A 20,444-nucleotide genomic window follows, 5' to 3' on the forward strand; every position below is an offset into this window, starting at 1 on the left:
CTCCTGTGGCTGCTGAGCAGCCCCGATGGTCTCTGCACACCTGCGAGCGGGTGGTGGTGGGGGCCTCAGAGAGGGTGCACCCAGCCTGGCTAACTGGAGCCGAGACCCCAGACTTGCTCCTTCACGGACAAAGGAACTGGCCACCCTCCGGTTGTCACTGAACACAGACCCCCGCCCCGTGAGTGGCCTCGAAGGACTCTGCACGGCATCGCGTGTACACAGGGGGTGCTGTCGTCCGGCTCCAGGGGGCTCCCTGTCCTGAACACCACAGTGCTGGCGGGGGGGGCTGGTGGGGGGGGACGAGGCAGGAGCCCTGGGTGGGGCTGGTTCTCCCGGGAGGAGGGGGCGGTGCGGCGGGGTTGCGAGGAGCGCAGGCAGGACGAGCCACGGCGGAGCAGGTAACCGCTCCCGGAGGGTGGCCTCCCGTCCTTCTCGGGGTGGGCTGTGGGGGCGCACGGCTCTTTCAGGGCGAGCAGCTCCCTCACTCCCACCTCACCCCCTGAAGCGCGCCGGCTGCCCTGTCCCCTGATGGGCTCCGTAATGAGAAGCGCTGTCAATCAGGGCTCCATTAGCCTGGACAGACTTTCACTTCCTGAAACAATTTATTGGATTCCCAGAAGCAAACGGGCCTTCTTCCTTTTCAGCGGCGGTTTTTAGGGGGCCATTCAGGGGAGCCCACGGCCCTCCTGCTCCCGCCGAGCGGCCTTTGTTTCCTTCATTTACTCATGAAAACAGTTTCCTGAGTTTACCTACCTCCCCCGTCCCCCACCCCCTGTTTGCCAAGCCTCGTCCCACACAAAACCCACCAGCTGTGTCCAGCTCCCGGGCCAGGGAGGCAGCCCGGGTTTCATCTGCAGGTCTTTGGAGGGAGGGGGGCTGGGCAGGGGTGGGGGAGGAGAGGGCAGGGGCACACACTGGAAGAAATTAAACTCACGCCAAGGAGTGAGGCTGGAGAAGGATGCGGATGGGAGGGGCACCCTCTAGTTGGGCCCTCTCGCCCCGCCTTCCCGCGCGCCCCTCCCCATCTGCGGTGCAACCAGGTCCGCAGAGACCGCTCACGGGGCCCGAGTGGAACCTTCCCCGACTGTGCTGACACAGGATCTGTGTGACACAGGATCTGTGTGAGCAGTGGCAGGGCGCTGCCTGGACACGAGTCCCAGCCGCCCGAAAACTCCCACACGGCTACAGGAGGTGCTGCCCAGCGTCTCAGGCCGGTCAGCCCCGGGTCCCGAACAGGAGAGAGGGCTTGGAAGCAGGTAAAGTGGCATCTTCCCTCCACTGCTCTTCTTGAGGAGCAGCACACCCGGCGCTGCCGCACCTGAGCTGGAGGCGAGCCCCTGCAGGCACACACCAGTTTACCCCGTAACCTGGGAGACCGAGGGCAGGGGCAGACGCTCATGTCCCGCCTTGTGAGAACTTCATGTCGACAGTGAACTGGGGGGCACGTGAGAGCCACCGAGACGCGATCGGAGTGAAATCACGCAGCCACGTGAGAAACAGTGTCTATTAGGCTAATTCAATCACCGAGTACTTCACAGGAGAATCGGGGCTTCGAATGCACTGTCAGCCCGTTGCTGAGCAGGACAAGCCCGGGACTGTGCGGGCGGTTTCCCCAGCGCAGAGAAGGAGGTGGCCCTTCTCCCACTCCGGGGCACAGTTAGGCTAGAGACCCGACAGCTGCCCTCTGGTTTCAGCCGCCACCCCTCCCCAGGCCTGATGAACCCAGGCCAGGACTCGGGATTTGCTGTCCCTGAGGGCCAGCCATTGTCTGCAGCAGGAGCCCCCTGGAGGGCTGGCATGCGCTCACAAAGGAAGCCGGCTGGGCCACACGGGGCGGGGGCGGGGGGGGGTGTCAGCCCACGGAGCAGGGTAGCTCCCCAGGCCTGGAAACCCACGGAGTGCCCTCGGGGCCACTTGCGGGGCCTGGCCCCGCCCCGGGCCAGCCTAGCCCCGCCCCCAGCTCTCTCTAAGGCTGTGGAGGCCGCCAGGAGAGGGGGCAGAGAGAAACGGAGGAGGAAAGGGGCGGTCAGGTGTGGGCACGCTAGGCCCGCTGCAGGCGGCCGGCCGGGCGTCCGGGACAGACCGGAGCTGGCCCCAGCTCGGGGGCCGGGGCTGTGGGTCTGGGTGGGGGGGCACCAAGGTGCCCATCGGGGACCCGGCAGCCCCCACAGGTGGGGGGAGGGGCTGCAGGAGCCGGAGAACTTTCTGACTGGCGTTCCGTTTGCAGGGAGTAGGCCTGCTCCGGAATCGGGTAAACAGGGACTCCTACGGTTGCCATTCGAGTTAGGAAGAGGAAGGCAGATTTGTTTCAGGGCTCTTGGTTACCGAAACCCAAACAGAGGCTTCTCAGGGGGGGAAAAATGCCTCAAAGATAATTTTTTAAATACTTTTTCACTCGCTACATTCTTTCTCTGAGAACAGGAGTATGTAAGCCGTCCGCACGAGCTGGTGCGCCGTTCTCCAGAACCTCCCAGGGTCCCAATGGCGAAGCAGGGATGCTGGGGAAACCCTGCACACGCACCACCCATTCCAGAACCATCCTTCCAGCACCAAATGAGTGAACGCACCACAACCCGCCAGCGGCCCGGGCCGACCCTCAGGACTGAGCACGGTCGTCCGAGGCGAAGGCGTCTTGCAGACCCTCCTCTCCTCAGGAAGGCGCGGCTACAGCCTCCCCGGCCCCGTGCCGGCCACACGCCGGCAGAGGTTTCCGGTGGGGGTGCTTCTGCAGCCCCCCCCCCGCCCCCGCCCGGACAGGCGCAGCCCTGGACCTGGCGAGCCCTCTGGCCCGGTTTCTCCCGCGGGCACACGACGTGTCCTCGTCACCCGCTAATTCCCGACCGAGCTGCCCGCCCCCTCCCAGCTGGGAGCGGCGTGTGCGCCCGTGCGCGTGCACCCGCGTGCACATCCGTCTCTGGTTCGTCCGGCCGCAGGCGGGGCACTGGCTACGACCCCCGCAGAGGCAGCCCTTGCTCTAAGGTGATTCATTACGGCTCTCGAAAACACCTGTTCATCAATTTATCCTTTCGTAAGGAAAAAAAAATCAGACTAGCTACCCAATCTGTTTCAAGTCCTGACGAAAAACACCCCGTGTGAGTCTGAAAAACCCACGTACTCATGACGAGAGGAACCGTGCTGAAGGAGGAGCCTCAGAAAGCCCCCCCCAGCCGTGTGGACTCTCTAGGTGTGCCTGCTGTGCATGGTGTACGTGCTGTGCGTGAGGACACGTGTGTGCGCACGCTGCGTGCAGGACCGCAGTGTGGCTCTTTGATGGGCGTTTTCTTGGTGGTCAGCTGGTGACCCCCCAGGACCGGCTCTCAGAGCACAGCGGTGTGGTCCAGGGACGCATTTGGGCGCCGGTTTTGCCGGGTGCAGCCCCAGACAGCCGCTTCCCGTGACAGAATGGAGCCAGTCCCTCGGGGAAAGGTCAGCCTTGCCAGTCCCCTCCCGACATGACGGGCGTGCCCCAGCGCAGGCCGGCCCCTCGGCAAGTTCAGAGCCGGGCTGGCTGCACAGACGGCGAGGCCTCCTCCCGCAACAGGGCGGGTTTCAGAAGCCCGTCCGTCACCCCCACAGGTGAGCTGTTTGCCAGAGAGAGAGGCCTCCGTGGGGCCCGTCCTCTGTCTGGAGGGGCTGGGACTGCTCCCCCCACCCACCCCGGCCTGGGTGCTGAGGCGAAGCTCCCCCCCCTCCCTCCCTCCCCGAGATCAAATGGGCAGCAGGCTGGAAGCAGGACCCGGTCTCTGGGACCGCCACATGCCTAATTAATGACCCTGCTGGTCGCAGCTGGAAGAGCTGAGCTGGGGGTGATTAATTAAATTAGCTGGCAGAGGAAATTACAGTAGAAAAGCCAAAGTTTGATTGCCCCATAATTAACCGCAGTGCAAATAATATCTGCATCTATAACTTCCAGCGATGAGATCAGAAGCCAATTGAATTTGGCACTGATTGAAGCTGTAAATATCCTGTGGTGAAAAATGATAGGTTTGTTCTAGAGGGAAAACTCGCAGAAATGGACATCGGATGGCAGACGCGACCGGGGGAGAGGGCGCCGGGGGAACGGCAGGCGGGAAGCCTTACCTTTCAAGCTGCCTCTTTCCGACATTCAAACACCCTCCCCTCATGTCCTGCGCGGGTTGCCGGCCGGCGCGATCTCCCAGGCGGCCCGGGGCCTGTGTGCCAGGCCCCCTCTCCCCTGCGCGGTCCGGGGAGTCGAAGTCCACCCTAAAATAACCTCACAGGCCGATACGCGGGGCTGCTTTCATCTCCCCTGAAAGAGGAACATTCTGTGTAGACCGTCACACCCGAGAGCGATTGCGGCTCTTCTGGATAACGACACCTTTTCCCTCCTTTGTGACAATTTCATGTTCAAAATACGGTGTCATTAGCAATGGGATTCTGCTTAAAAGAAAAAAAAAAGTATTTTGTGCAGATAATTGCCCTGCAGAAAACGGCAGAGCCTGAAGCCGGCGGACACAGGACATTTTCCTGCCGTCCACACGTCCTCCCTCGCCGGTAAGTTATTTCGCGGCGGAGGTCGTGTGTCCCCGCTGGAGAAGACTTTGCTAATGATTCGGTGGCTTCTGACCAGGACGTGTGGCACTGGCCCGGCAACTGGCCAGCACGTTGCCCTGGTCCCCACGCACAGAGAAGCTCCCGGGCAAGTGCAGGGGACGCTGTAGGCATGAAAACGGGGCACGAAAAGTGACATTTTAAACGTGGCATAGCTCAGAAGCGCACCTCCGGCATTTCTGAAGTGAGTTTCACAAGAATCTAGCAGAAGGTACGGCAAAAACTTGTCCTTATTTTTTTTGTTTTCTAAGTACGGAGGTTGAAGCTACATGGTTGAGGGTGTGGCTGGGCCGCCATGGCTTCTGCTGGGACGGGATTCTCTGGGCAACTGGGGCCACGGCAGGCGTGACGGTTGCTTCCCGTGTCTGCCTGGCCAGGCTGTGGGCCCAGCGGTTTAACCGAACAGGCATCTAGGGGTTGCGTGCATGGTTAATGTCATCTACGATCAGCACCTTAAAGATCACCCTTGATGACGTGGGTGAGCCGCCTCTGATCAGGCGACATCCTCTGGGGCAGCCGCCTGCCGTTTCCTGTGGAAGGAGTTCTGGCTCAGGCCGGCGGCAGTAGCCCTGCCTGCGTGTCCAGCCTGGAGACTTCAGATGTGCCCGCCTTCACGCCTGCGGGCCAGCTCCTTACAATAAATCAGTGTGTGCGCGTGTGCAGCGTGCACACACACGCACAGCCGGCTCTGATCCCCGGGGAGCCCCGACGGACAGAGCAGGCTCCTGAGCGCAGAGGAGCCCCCATCTGGGGGGCGCTGCAGGCCGCTGGGCCTGGAAGTGGGTGCTCGGACTGGCTTTAAGGGTGCAAAGGCGCAGGGTGAGGGCGGGGGAGAAGGGGGGGTGTGCGCGGGGGGCAACCTTCTACAGCACACTGCGGCCACACTAGCCACACCCCGTGAGCCCACAGCCTTTGACCCAGGGCGGGTCCCTCGAGGAGCCCGCCCTGAGAAAACACCGAGTCATGAGCCCCCTCGCACGGTGAACCCGCAGACATGCTCATCCCGGCATGTTGTCGTGGGTTTCTGCGAACATTCCCAACGTCCGGAGGCGAGTGACGACCTGGTGGCGCAGTCACGGGCGAACTGCCGAGACGCCGTTCAAGAGAGCGCCGTCAGAGCCGCAGGGGCGTGGACGGGGGTCCAGGGGCAGGGGTCTGAAGCGTCCTTCCTTCCAGCGATGCTGGGCCGGGGCTCCACGCTCACACACACACACGTACACGCGCGCGCGGACGGGGCGGGCCACAGGCACACGCGTGCCCTCCCGCGCAGCGCGTTTCTCCGGGAAGGAGGCCGTGGTCGAGTGAGTCTGGGAGGCAGCGCGCTCGCCGGGACGTTCCCAGCGCGGGGCCTCTGCCGCCGCTGTCACCAGTCTGGGGGCGCTGAGCGCACCTGAGAGGAGCCGCTGTCTGTTCGCTTCGCTTCTCAAACACGCTCTCCCCCCAGAAACAGCGCCGTCCCTTGCGGGGATCCAGGTGCACAGGAGGACGCTGTGGAAGTCACGGCGGCGCCCCGGCCCCCCGGCGGAGAAGCTCTGGGCGGGCGATAGCCCACGTTTAGGACTCTCAGGGAACGGACGCTGGGACCCAGAGAACCCCCTCTGTCCCTGTGGCGTTCTCCCGGTCACGAGAACCGCCTAGTTTCCCTCTCCAGGCCCGGGGCGTCTGACCCACAGCTCGCGGGCTGGGTGCGCCCGGGACGGCTGCCGCCGCGGCCCAGCGCAGAGCCGCTGCTTCCCGAGGCGTGTGTGAGGGAGAACCGCTTCCGGGCGGGAGGGGTCTCGGCGAGGACCCCGTGGCCTCCCCGGGCCCAGGCCCGTGTGTGACGTCACCATGCCGCCACGCCCCTGCCGTCCTCTGCCGCACCGCCACTGCTGTGCTTTCACCACCCGGGGGCCCCTGACTGGTTTTCATCTCCCAGTCAATTCCAGGTTCCCAGACACAAGCTCTCAAACCCACGGCTCATGGCGGTGTCTTCACAACACGGCGGGCGGTCCACACGGCCGTTCTAGTGGTCAGAGGCTCCGCTCAGAAGCTGTGGGACACGCAGGGTCATCTCCCAGGCCAGGGGCCCCACTGCGTCCCGTGGCCCCGTCCCAGCTGCTGCTGTGGAGGGACCAGCCCGCAAAGGCCTCACGGCACCAAGAACACGAGGACGCGCCTCTAATGAAACCGTCGCCGGGTCCTTAACGAGAGGGAGGGCGGTCCGCGCTGAAGGACTGTCTGGAAGTCAAACAGCATGAGCCGCCTCTTCCCGGGGAAGCGTGTCACCTCCGTGCCGTCGCCCCGCCCCCTGGGGGCATCCGGGAAGCTGGCAGCGCCGAGGTCTCTGGAGATAAGCCAGCAGGGGCGCAGAGCGCCCGACTGGCACTGGGGCTGCTATGCCGGTGGTGCGTCCGGGGCGAGGGCCGCGGGTGATGCTGGCGGTCGCCGGGGCGGGCCGCAGTAGACGGCGTTCTACCAAAACGGGGGCGCGGGGGAAGCCGGCGGGCTGTAGACACAGGAGGCCCATGGCGCTGCACGCCATCTTGGACCCAGGGCTCACCGAGGGGCTCGGGACGGCCCGGGAAGCAGTCCCCCTCCCCAGGGCCCGACGGGGACCTGCCCGAAGTCACACAGCTGGTCGGCAGGGTCACGCCGACACCAGGCACTCTGTCCAGGCAGGGTTCTCAGTAACGTGGCGCTGGGCTGCACCACCCGGCGAGGGCGAGGGGCAGACCGGGGGGCCCGTGGGGACAGTAGAGAGCGCGCGGCCGGTCTGCACCTCGCGGTCGTCCTCCTGCACACCCTGTGCGGGTCCGAGGTCCAGGAAGGGCCCAGACGTATTGCCAGGTTCCTTCCGGAAAGCTTTCCCCCGAGTTCACTCTCACCAGCAGTGGGGAGGGGGCGGGGGGAGGGGTGGGACGGGCTGGGGGCGCCTTTCCCTGAAGCCCTGGCTGCCGTGAACCAGCGTCACCTGGGACGCCTGCTACCTCCCCACGCAGCGGGCGCCGCACGCCGACTCGCAGCTGCCGGCCTGATTTCGGCAGGAGGCCCTCCCCCCCTTCCCCAGGAGGAGGCGCCGCCAGGGTGAGACCGTCTCACCCCAGCCATGGGCCAGGCTGCGGACAAGTGCGCCCCTGTCCAGGGCCCCCTTCTCCGATCCGAGCAGACATCTCCCGGCTTCCTGCAGGGCGCACACGGGCGGGCCCTGGGGAGAGAGGCGCAGGCCAGCATGGCTGCCTTCTTCCCCCGGGGCCGCTGTGGTAGTCACGCATGTCAGAGACACGTTTCACGCGAGTCCCAAAGACGACGCGGACTCGGGGGAACGCTCGCCTCCCGGTTCCCAGGCGGGGGAGCTCTCTGGACCAGTCACAAAGGATGTTTAACTGTTCGGCACTTTAATGCTGCCGCCACCGCTGTCCCCATTCCCCAGGGCCTCAAAAGCAACTTCTCAGAGAAATCGGGCTCGCGGCCTGCGGGGGGCTGGGGGGGCACAGTGTCCCCCAGCCCAGAGATCCTGCTGCGGAGCCACGGCCGGACGGACAGGGTCAGCCCCCGCGGGGCTGGGCGCCAGCTGCTGCCATCACTCACTCACTCACACCAAACTGCCCGGGGTTTCACGGCCGGAGCCGCCTTCTGTTCGCTCTGCCTGGTGTCTGAAGGCCCCGCCCTCCGCCCAGTGGCCCGAGCGCGCACGCTGACCACCACTGTGGATGCGGGTCTCCCCCCCAGGCCCCCAGCCCGGGTCGGTCCTGAGGGAGGGACGCCCCTACACCCCCGGGGTGTAGCGTCCTAACCCTAACCCTGACCCATTCCGCACACCAGGCCTCATCCTCCTGGTCTCCTTGCCCCAAGCCAGGGGCTTTCGGGTGAAGTGTGAATGTTGCTCAGGGCCCTCTGCCGGCCCGACTCCCCTCAGGCTCCTGTGACGAGCGAGGGGCCCCGTGCTGGCCTGGCTGGCCCCGCCCCACGTGGGCTGCGGTGGCCTGGGCGCTTCCGACCCTCTGTCCAGGAAGTCAACTCTGTGCAATGCCCTCCTGTCTCTGTTCCGTGAAAACCCCTCTTTCTTATTTTTCCACACTTCATGTATTTTTAGAGAGGGGAAAGGAGGGGGGATGAGAGAGAGAAACATCAGTGTGTGGTTTCCTTGCATGTGCCCCTGCTGGGGACGTGGCCCGCAACCCAGGCCTGTGCCCCGACTGGGAATTGAACCAGCGACCCTCTGGTTTGCAGGTCGGCGCTCAGCCCACTGAGCCACACCAGCCAGGGCCCATCTATTTTTCTTAATGGACGCAATTCAAGTCCTGTAAAATTCACCCTTCGCAGGTACGTGGTTCCGTGGCCTTCAGTGCGTGTAAAAGGCTGCAGCACCACCCTCACCACGGAAACCGGGCTGTCTCCTGTCGCCCCCCGAGGAGCCCCGCGCCGGGCCTGCAGGCACTGCCGGCACCCTGCCGCCCGCCCCAGCCCGCCCCCCCCCTCCCGGCAGGCGTGAGCGAACCACGAGAGACGTGGCCTCCTGCACCCGGCTCCTTCCACCCTGCACGCCGCTCTCCGGGCTCACCCACGCTGTGGCGTGCACAGCGCTTCATTCCTTTCTGGGTGTGAATGAGCACACGCCACCGTGCGGACTCACCGCGTCCGGCACGCCCGCTCCCGCCGCTCGGCCACCTGGGCGGTGCCCATGCCGGGCTGTGGCGAAGGAGGCTGCCCTGGGCGAGGGCGCACTGTGTCTGCGCAGACGTGTGCCCGCTTCCCGCAGGCACCTGCCCCGGGGAGGGGCCGCTGGGTCTGGTGCTGCCTCTGCGTTCCCTTGGGAGGGATTCCCAGAGTGTCTTCACCGGCAGGACGAGGGCTCCGACTGTGCCACATCCACACCCCCACCTGCCACTGTCCCTCTCCATCATGGCCGTCCGAGTCGGGGACAGCAGCGCCCCAGGCCTGTGCCCTGACCGGGAATCGAACCCTTTGGTTCGCAGGCTGAGGCTCAACCCACTGAGCCACACCAGCCAAGGGCAGGCTGCCTCTAAGTCCTTTCAGTGATGCCTTGCACTTCTCAGGGTACAGGTCGAACGACCGCTACGCAGGCCATGCTTCCTGGGGCTATTGAAGCCGAACCTGTGTCCTTAACCCTGTTCCCAACTGTTCACTGCCGGTGGGAAAGGCACAGCTGACCCGTGCCCTGGTCCTGCCCGCCCCAAGCTGGCCGAACTCACTTGTTCGCTCCAGGAGCTCACTGCGGGCTCGTCCGGGCTTCCTATACACGCGGCCCCTTCACCTGCAGACGGCCTCACCTCTTCCTTTCCGACCTGGGAGCCCGTGGGTTCTTTTCCTTGCCCAATCCGCCGGCTGGAGCCAGTGTGGGAAGGGGTGACCGCGGACACCCTCGCCGTGTTCCTGACCTCCGGGAAGAGGCCCTCAGCACTCCGCCGCCAGGGATGACGGCAGGGTGGGTTCCCCAGGGACGCCCTCCGGCAGCCGGGGAAGCTGCCTCTGACCCCGACGGCACCGAGTGTCCGCACCACGAACGCACGGTGTCCGTGAGGGACGCTGAGCTCTGTCGGCTCTGTTTCCGCATCTCTGAGACGGCCGTGTGGCCGGCTTCCGTCCTTTGTTCTGTCGGCGTGCTGGGTCCCGCGGGCTGCTTTCCGGGTGCAAGCCAGCCCCGCACTCCTGGGGGACAGGACATTTGCTCATGGTGCACAGTCACCGTGCACCAGGCACCGGGACCGGGCACAGAGGCCCCTCCGTGGGCTGCAGCGCCCGCTGGGCTGGCACATTGGCGGCGCCCGGTCACACCAGAGTCTGGGGAAGAATGAGGACACGTGTCTGGGCCTCAGGAAACCAGAAGAGAGTTCGGGCCTCAGGCTGAGGCGGGGAGGGGACTCCGGGCGCAGCTGCAGACGCTGGTTTGCTCTGCTCGGTGGAGGCCGTGCTCCCCGCACCAGCCTGGGTTCGGCGATCGTCCCGCTGTCCCTGGACAAGCGACTGCTGCGTGTGACAGTCCCGCACACGTGCTCACGGCGGACAGAGGCTCACACGTGGTCCCGCCCTGGGACGGCTCGCGCCAGCTGACGGCTTACGTTTCTGTCTGCCAGTGAGCACAAAAATTCTTTAAAAAAAAAAAACCCTGCCTCTCCGACCGTCTCCATGGCTACACTTCAGAGTGCTGCGACGGAGACGCTCAACCCCGGACAGCCTGCGGCCTCAGAGCGGGCTCCCGGCGCCCCTCCGTCTCCCTCGGGATCCAGCGAAGCCCCGAGCCCACCGAAGCGCGCCTGTCCGCTGGGCTCCGGGAGGTGGTCCCGCTGCGCTCGAGCGTGCGGGGGTCTCTTTCAGAGCGCCTTCCTGACTGACAGGGCTCCCGGCCGGCAGCCGAGCTCCGTGGGCGTGCTTTCCCAGGCAGCGCCGCTGCGCCTGCACCTGCAGCTCTCCCTCGTCCCCCCCCCCCCACCAGCTGAGCGTCGGCAGCCGATCTCCCTGCTCTGGGCGCGGGGCTGCAGGTCCCTCAGACGTCCTAGGTGAAGCCCGAGGTCCCCGGGAGCAGCTGTGTCTACAGGCCGTGGGCGTGTGAACTTTGCTAACAGAACGCGCCAGGCCTGCGCCAGGCCTGCCCAAGGCCGGCGTGCCTGCCACCCCCCGGCTCCCCAGCCCCAGCCTGCCCTGCCCCTGCCCCTCCCCGCTGGGAGGCCAGCCTGCTCCGCCGGCCGGGGCCGGGGCCGGGGCATGCCCGCTGACAGGCGCTCCGCGATGACAGAAATTCACTCTGAGCAGCAATTAGTGGCGCTGTCATTTTCGGGGGCTCCTGCCAATTAATTAAGCCTGTCACACAGGAAAACCGCGGCGCGCACATGGTAATTTATATCGGAGGAGACGGGCCTCTCGGAACCCGGCGGCTCCCTCCACAAACAGGACTCTCTGGCAGCCCCGAAATAAACGGGGGACGCGGGCGAGGATGAAACAGCAGCGAGAGTGCGGGCAGGCGGCGGAGGGTGGGGGGGCTCCGCGAGGCCTGGGAAAGTTACGCTGCCCTTGCGACGCCCGCTCGCCCCGACGGCAGGAGCGCGGGACCGGCTGATTGAAACTCCGAGCGGCCCCCGGCTGCCGGCCCTCCGCGCCCGTCCGGCATGATAGAATCAGAGGAGTTTATTCATACCATTAAGCCCCAGAGAACTTAATTGAAAGAAGAGCACAGCCCGGACCTTGACAAGCGGGAGGTCACAGTAATTGCTGCCGGACATATTTAACATTAAGATAATCAGGCCATTAATTACCCTTTGGATCATTAAATCAGCCAGTTGCAAAATGAAATTTCTGCCTCTATTACTCACTTGAGAGACCACAGGGGTGGCCTTTAATTTATCAGTGAGCTGGAGATACAAAGGCTGGGGCTGGGGGAGGGCGGGCGGGGAGGGGGCCGCGGTGGCGGTGGCGCGGGGGGCAGGGCGTCCGTCGGCCATGCTCGGTGATCGCGGCAAATTAACTAGGTGAGCTAACCTCCGCGTCCACAGGCAGAAGCCGGGGTATGTAAATAGATGGGGGGCAGACAGGGGGATCAGAGCCTGCACACCACTTAGCAGGATAATAAAGGAAATCATCCTTGATTATCAGCGCTAATTTGGACACTGCCGGTAGCTTGTTATACGTGTTCTGAGCAGCATTTAATTAATTCAATTGCTTGTTAATGAGGGAAGTGACATGTGGGGAGCAGATGCCACCCAACTGCAGATGGGCTCTGGTCATCACAGCAAAGTCCTTTTTTCTCCCCCCTGCCCTTTTTTTTTTCCCTTTAAAGAAAGAAAATAGGAAAAGGTGTCAAGCATAGAGGGACACTCAAAAGAGACAAAACAGCGACCTTGGCGGGCCAAGGACTGCCGGAAAATAACAAGCCGGGGCCGTCCTGGGGCTGCGGGCCCACGCTCCCCGAGGCCCCGTCTGGAACGGGGCGTCTCCCCCCAGAAACGGGAGCCCGAGTCGGCCGCATTGTGAGCGCCTGATCAAACCCGCCGAGACAAAGCCGCGGCCGAGCGGCGCTGCTCCTGCCGTCTCAGGTTAGCGGCGGGGATCCAATTATTTTCGGTCGGACACACTTCCCCTTCCTCGGCACCTCCGAGCGCGTAAGCAGGGGCAAGCGGCCTCCCGCAACAGAGAAGGGCCGAGCGCGGACCGCTGGGGGCACCCGTCTCCCCCCCACGGACGCCGGACGTCCGGTCCCACGTCCTCCGCCCAGAGTGGCGTCTTCTCCCAGGGGACGGGCGGGAGGGGAGTTTAGGTGTGCAGGCGAAGGGATAAGTGATGACAAGAGGAAGGGTGCCGAGGCGGCACAGGACACACGCTGCGGCGGCACGCTCCCAGGGGCGTCCGCGGGGAGGGCGGGCGTCTCCTGCGTGGAAGTGGGTGCACTGGTGTCCACCCCCCGGTGGCTCTGATTTCCCAAACCGCCACGTAGACAGGACACCTGCCCCGGGAATGCACCTGCAGCCGGTTCCCGAGGACCCACGCAGGTTGCACGCCGACACTGAGGCACAGGGACTGGGGGGCAGGGGAGAAGAAACGTGGGCAGGGGTGGGCGGCGCCAGGGGCTCTGTGCGGTGCTGGCAGGAAACCATGTCCACTGCAGTGGGGCCCGAACGCTGCCACGTGGGCCGCTGCAAAGGCCAGCCCCGCACGGTGACACAGACCAGCCCCCAAGGCCCCGGGCGAGGGCACGCACGGGGGTGCCGAGACCGCCTTGCTGTGTGCTAGCAACGTCCCAGCCCCGATTCACTCACGACCCCTGAGGCCTGGAGGCAGCAAGAGCACCTGGCAGGCAGGCAGGCATGCACACAGACACACACACACACACCTGTTCGTACCCACACCCGAGCTAACGACCCTTCCACTTGACACGGGTGCACGAAGGAGCTTGGGGACCTCTCCTTGTGGTCACGACGCGTGTCCTAACCCTGGAGCCAGAGCCCCGCCTGGCCGCTCCGGTCCCGGCTCCCCGGGTGACGACCAGCTATGTGGTGTGAGCCACACACTCACAGGCTCAGGGCCCTGAGCCCCGGCCCCGCAGACAGCCGATGGCCCCTCCGTGAGCCCCTAAAACCCAGTCAGAGCTGCCCACTGCGTCTCCCCACTTAGAGTCGATGTTTTAAGTGTGTGCTTAAATGGTATCAATAGCAATTAGAGAAGGGACTCAGATTCCACTGCAGATGGAGTTAATTGTTAGGGCATCGATCTCCCGCACGTGCCCCCCTCCCCGAATCACACCCGCACTGCGGGGCCGGGGCCAGGGCGGGGGGCGGGGCACCCTCTCCCCTCCTGCGACAATAAATTTCTTTATCGAATGCACTGGAAAAAATGGCAGTTGTTGCAGAATCCATCCAAAAAGGTTTTTTCCCTCTTCCTAGGAGTAATTAAAAGATGCTTTCCTTGACTAATGGCCCCCAGTTTGGGAGTGGGAAGTCAATACGGCCTGGCCGCCGTCAGCCGCGATTGATCGTGACGCTGACTGCCCGGCCGGCAGTTCTCGGGGTGGCTGAGATCCGCTGGAACCAATCAGGGGCCGGCCGAGGCCGCCCTCATCGGGGGCAGGGGAAGCCGGCACCGGGCTGGCCAGCCTTGCGGTGGAGGCACCCGCGGAGCCAGGTACACCGGTCCTGCGGTGGTTTCCGGGGACTGGCCGCTTCTTTGGAGCGGGATGTGCGGCGTCCTCCATCCCCACGGGCCCCAGTCTGTGTGTGTGTGTGTGTGCGCGCGTGCACGAGCATGTGTGCGGGAGGGGAGGAAAGCCGATTTCTGATTACGCTCCACTGTCAGAATGAATCTCCCCAACAAGCTGGAACAGACAAGAGCTGCTTGGGAAAACAGCTGGGCCCCCTTTCAAAGAATCAGACTGGGTGTATTGTGCTGGGCTTTTCCTGGGCTGGAGAGGCCAATTTACCGAAATACTTCTTTTTAGGGCTACCTTGGGGCCCCATGAAAAGACCCCTCCAGCTGTGTGCACCACCCAGCACAGGCTCGGGGGAGGGGGGGCATGGGCGTGGGATCCAAGCCAGACGCCCGGCTCCCACATCGCAGACCCAAGCCCACGTGGAAACGCCAGCCCACACCTCACGCCCCCACTTCCACCTGCAGCAGCTGCAGGCAGCGGTGGGGGGGGGGGGGTGCTGGAGGGACTGTGGTTTTGCACCACGAGGTCCAAGGCTTCCCACCGGTCACAGTGTGTGGAGGGACGGCGCGTTCCCCCAGGACCACGGCCTGCTCTCCTCGTCCCCACCCCTCCCAGGGGTGCCGCTGGTGGCCCTCGGTCCTCTGGGGAAGAGCGGACAGAACACGCACGGACACACAGAGAAGAGACCAAGGGCTCCCCTACCCGCCTTTGCGGGTGCTCTGGCGCACCCCCACCCCGAGACAGGCTGCAGCTTAGTTTGGGCACCCCACCCCCGTGGGCGAGGACCACCCCCTCCATTTCCCCACCTACCCCACGGGCCCCAGGGCTGCCACGCCCCTGTCTTTGCCTAGGGCACTCGCCACCCCCAGGCCCGGACACCACCCCGCGACTCAAAGCCCAGCTGGGGTGCGGTTCCTGCGGCGAGGCTTCCCCAGGGCACTGCGGCCGTGAGAACCGCTCCGCCCTGTGGCTGCGCCCAGGCCCCGCCCCCTCGGCGGGCCGAGAGCACGCCGCTGCGGGGCTGTGACCCGCCTTCCCGCTCCTCTTCCGGGAGGCGGCGCTCAGTGAGCCTCCGCCGGACTTAACTGAAGACGGAGCTCCCTGGGAGGGCGACCAGAGGCACAAGGAACCTTCAGTCCTCCCGTGTGTTTCTCTTCGGCTCGACGTAGGGCTTCCCGACACCGGAAGTGACCCTCGGAAACACCGGGTGACCGCGCCGCCGCCCCCGTCGCCCCGGAGAGGAGAGCGGACTCAGCGGGGCTTTGGCGGACGCATGTGAGCGGAGGGCCGGCGGGACGGAGAGGCCGTCCCTCCACGCGTGGGAAAGGGGCGCTGTGCGCGCTCTCTCTAAAACACCAAGGCCCCGGGTGGGAGAGGGCGGACGCACGCGGGGGCCCGCTCGCGTGCACGGCCTGGAACACACGACACCGGCCCACGGTCCTCGCTCCTGAGTGGAGGCGACATTGATGTAAAGTAGTTACCATAAAAAACAAACAAAAACAAACCCACACCGCTGTTTCCAACCATTCTAAACGCTCCTGATTATAACATGAAAAAAAATAAACTTTTCTAATTCACGAAATTGGCCATGGTATACATGCTTCCTTTATACATAAGTACTAAAATGCATCAGGTCAGTTTTTTCTGACGTGTTTTTTTTTATCCTCACTCAAGGACATTTCTTGACTGCTTTTAGAGAGGAAAAGAGACAGAAACATCGATGTGAGAGAGAAACATCCATCAGTTGCCTCCTGTACACGCCTGGAAAGGGGATCAACCGGCAACCTAGGTCTGTGCCCTGATCGGGAATTGAACCCACAAACGATCAGCTACAGGATGATGCTCCAACCAGCTGAGCCACACTGGCCAGGGGTCTGATGCCTTTTAATTGCTTTAAGATTTTGTTTATTTATTTTAGAGAGAGGGGAAGGGAGGGGGAAAGACAGGGAGAGAAACATCAAGGTGTGGTTGCCTCTCATGCGCCCCCTACTGGGGACCTAGCCTGCATCCCAGGCCTGTGCCCTGACTGGGAATCAAACCAGCAACACTCTGGTTCTCAGGGCGGCGCTCAATCCACTGAACCACACCAGCCGGGGCTGGTTGCTGTTTCCTGTACTCATACATTATACTCAATGCAATTTCCACTTGGTTTACACATTCAGACCTAAACACTTTCCAAAGAAACTATTTTAAAAAACGGGTATCAAAACAAGCCTTAATCTCTTAAGAATGCTCCTAGTTGGTGACCCAGCCGATCTCTACATTAGTCTTAAACGAGTCACAGTGAAAGTTTTTTTAAGGCGCCCCCTTTGTTCAGTTCATGAGACAGTCGCCCATCTGCACCGCGTGCCGTAGCTGGCACGCCAAGAGCTCACACACAGACTCCTCGGCGGGAGACAGACGCCCCGGTGCCCGTCTCCCTCCCACAGGGCACCCGAGGTGGGGAGTGGGGTTGGGCCCACGCCAGACTCATGCTCGCGAGTGAACCGAAGGTGGCACCAGAAGTTCGCTTTCCAGTGGCAATGGACTCGGCCCGGCCGCTGCCCCAGCGTCACCCCTCACACGCGGCCCAACCACGGCTGCCGCTTGGCCTCCTGCCTGGTCTGACCGCCGGCAACACCGGCCGGAGAAATGCACCGAGGGCCCGTGCTGGGAGACCCGTGGCCCCCCGCCGTCTCTCCACATGCCTGAGAAGTGAATGCGGATGATGATCCCACACCCCACTTCGGAACCAGGGATGCAGCCTGAGCCCCCTGCTTGGGACACCCCTGGAGGCAGACGGGCCCGTCCGGCCTCTGGAAACCAGGCTTCCCCAGAAGGCACGCTGTTTCAGCACCGCTTCGTGCGCTCGGTGCACACGTGGTCTCGAAACCAGCCTGTGCCAGCAGCACGTGAAAAACCAAAGACTAAACGGCCTCAGGGTAAACGCACAACTAACATTAATGGGGGGGAGGGTCACTGTGCGTTATATGCCAATCTTGGTTGGTTCCCCGTGTTAGAAATATATTTTAGGAAATAAATTGTTTTGTTAGCACTCACTCATTCTCTGTGTGTATACCAATCGAGGAAATGCTTGTATCAAAGATCTAAGAATAAGAAATTGGAAGAATCAAAACTCCGTAATTGGTGTTAACAGTGCAGCTTACGCCTATTAGAAGTGCGTTAATTAACGGCGATGTATTCACAAGGTCAGAAGCCTAATGCATTTCTGGGATGGGGCGAGGAATCCCCCAGGTGTAAAAAGCAGCACAGAAATGGAGGAGCCTGAATTGCCCGGCCCGGCCCGATTTTAAACACAGGCCTGGCTGCGCTGGTCTGGCCGGCGCTCCTACAGCGCCGGGCCGTTCTGATGGTGGCCGTCCAGCGGTGGCCGCAGGCCCTGAGGCCACGCCCCTTCCCGAGCGCCTACCTGGTGGAGTCCAGCGAGGGCTTCGCCCGCCCCTGGCAGTTCTCCTCCCAGACGCCGTTGGCCAGCTCGTTCCCGATGGACAGCATCACCTTGATGAGCTCCACGGGCCAGTCGTCCAGGTCCAGCGACCGGACCCGGGACAGGTGGGTGCCGAGGTTGCGGTGGATGCCCGAGCACTCGATGCACATGAGGGCGCCCAGGTTCAAGCTCGCCCAGTTGGGGTCTGTGGGGAGAGGAGCAAGTGCCACACATGGTCAGACGGCACCCAGGAGGGCCACCGCCCACCCTGGGCCCCGGCGGCAAACCACGGTCGCGCAGCCTTTGCCATCAGACTCCCTCCCTCCGGTCCCACGGCCCGAAGACGCTCCCCGGTCAGGACTGGTTGCTGTCTGGGGGGTCCGGAGAAGTCGAACGTGTGGTGGCCTCGGCTGAAGCAGAGCCCTGGAGTGTCCCAAATGAGACACGATTGGGCTCACTGGTTTGGACAGAGATGCACTTGCCGACACAGCTCCAGCAGCAATGTTCTCGAGAGGAGAGACACACATGGAAAAGACACACGTGGAAAAGTCACACATGACTTGGTGTCCGGTACGGATAGCCGCTGGTGAAGGGCAGCCCGGTCGTTGCCACAGCTGGGACGCCCCTCACAGCCGCCTCCGCACCTGGGGGCACACCTGAGTTTTCATCAGGCCTGGGGCGGGCCACTGGTAGATTTCAAAGACAACAGGGAGGCACCCCATGATGAAAGACTACGGTTTCCAGCGACCTCACTTAAGGAGTGCCCCCTGACGCCCTCCCGGTGTGGCAGGTCCTTGGTGGGGCCCCACCCCGAGCCACTGGCCCCGACCCGCAACATAAATGGGAAGGGGCTTTCGTGACACTGCGCTGAGGATGACAAGTGCGTTCAGAGAAGACCCAGGACCCAGGGCTGGCCTCACGCTGGACCCTACAGCTGATGCACAGGTGTGGGGCCGGGAATGACAGGTACAGCGGCTTCTACACCGACATTTGCTCCAGGTGCACCCGAAGGGTCAGCGACAACAAAACAGGGAGATGACGTCGTTTCCACTCGGAATCAGCCTGCAGATGGCCAAGGACCAGGAACGGCAGGGCGCGAACCCGTCAGAAACCAGCCTGCCCCGTGTTCCACGTCTCGTCCCTACCCAGGAAGGTGGGCGCCAGACCGGGCAGCTGTGGCCACAGGGACGACCCGGGTGGGAAGAAAAAGCAAATGCCCCAAATACAAGTAATTAAACAAACAAGGAAACGCTCGTTAAACGTTAGAGCGCACAGTCAGAAGAACCGAGGCGTGGGCTGCACGGAGAGGACACACGGAGCGGGCCTGGCCTGGGGCCTCGCGGGGTATTTTGGGAAGGGGTGGTCTGGCAGACAGTCTGTGGACTGTCTGCCAGACCACCCCAGGGCCGTGTGCAGCCCATCCCATCCCATCCCACCCCTACTCAACACCCACAGGTGGCCACCCTCGGCCATTTGGGTCAAGTGCAAAGACTCTATCGGCACGATCAGAACCGGGATTCCCGTTACTTCTGCTCTCAGGAGCCCCCCCGGGCGTGCCTTCCCTCTGCCGGGTTGAGCTCCCCGCTGCTGCTGCAGCCGCCTCGGCCGAGAACCTCCTTCCTGGGGGCGGTCCCTGTCCCCAAGTGCAGGAAGCCCCGCTGCTGGGTGACACCAAGGCAGCCTGCTCACCGCCTCACGGAGACCCCTGCCCGAACCATGCCTCCACTCAGGCTGCCTTCCCAGTCTGTGTGCCCACCACACCTTCCCTGGACCCCAGGGCCCCCTCAACACCGGCTGTCCAGGAGAGGAACGGGTGGGCTGAGGGGAGGGTTGGGGCGGGGGAAGAAGTGCGAGGAAGCGTGGGGGTCCTGAGCAGAGGCAGAAGCAGAGCCGGTGCGGGGAGAGTGCATGGGAAAGCAGGGCGGGGAGGGGAGAAGGCTCGTGGGGACAGCACCAGGCTCACGGTGACAGCGGTCAGTGCCCAGGCCGCCCCCTCCCCCCCATGGCAGGCAGCTGCTGGAAACGTGCGGGACTGCGCCCAGGGACAGGCGTCTTCAAGGCCAAGGACAGGCCCTGAGAGAGGCGCAGAGCTGCCGCCTGCACCGGCGAGCGAGGGCGGTCAGGTCCCCCACGGCCCTGAGAGCTCCCGAGAGGCTCCAGCAAGCCCAGCGCCAAGTCACCTCTGCGGCTAAGTTCCGTGCCGCACTCACCTTTCCCCTCTGCCCCCGCACGCCGACCCCATGGAGGGCTGTGCTCAGTGCTTCCACACCCCTCCACACCCAAATACCCCTCTGTCGCTGGTGTATTTGGACCCCTATGTCACTCACCTGAACTGTTGCGAGAACCCCTTGCGGGTTCCGAAGCCCTCCCCCTCCCCCCCAGTCACCTTGGGGTCGCAGCAACCCTAGACCTTGCAGCACTGCTGCTGCCGCTCCCCTAGGAGCTTGAGCCGCTCTGAGGCTGGGCCGGGTGCCAGGCCTGAACGGTGACAGCCGCGCCCAGGACACGACCCACCGGTCTCCGAGCCAAAGACGTCAGACGTGGGCCCGTGCACTTCGGCTGGGGCCATCCCCCCGCCCGCCACGTAGAGCGCCCACTTACTCTGGGTCTCGCAGTCCACGCAGTGAGAGTTCCCGCGGAGGCTCCGTATCGACTGCAGGGCCATGGCCTCGCTCTGGCTCGTCAGCCGGGACTGGACGTGGGGGAGACACACAGACGCCAGCGATGAGAACCCCGGGGAAACCCACGCGGCCCCTTGCAACACCAGGGCCGAAGTGAACCGACTGCGGGCGAGCTCGGCGGGAGGAC

At 63.7% G+C, this 20,444-nt stretch overlaps 1 protein-coding gene across 9 annotated transcripts in view; it reads right to left on the bottom strand.

The window, feature by feature from the left end:
• AGAP1 (ArfGAP with GTPase domain, ankyrin repeat and PH domain 1) overlaps window positions 1–20,444 on the bottom strand; it is a 333,220-nt gene that overhangs the window by 18,067 nt on the left and 294,709 nt on the right. For all 9 annotated transcript variants that reach the window (XM_045845687.1, XM_045845686.1, XM_045845689.1 and 6 more), the window contains 2 exons: window positions 20,238–20,328; window positions 17,619–17,841 (listed from right to left, as the gene is read on the bottom strand). In XM_045845687.1, the coding sequence (XP_045701643.1) occupies window positions 17,619–17,841; window positions 20,238–20,328 (314 nt within the window). The remainder of the gene's footprint in view (window positions 1–17,618; window positions 17,842–20,237; window positions 20,329–20,444) is intronic.

The sequence above is a fragment of the Phyllostomus hastatus genome, unplaced genomic scaffold (genome assembly GCF_019186645.2).
Source record: "Phyllostomus hastatus isolate PE091 unplaced genomic scaffold, TTU_PhHast_1.1 phas_contig_477, whole genome shotgun sequence".
Lineage (NCBI taxonomy): Eukaryota > Metazoa > Chordata > Mammalia > Chiroptera > Phyllostomidae > Phyllostomus > Phyllostomus hastatus.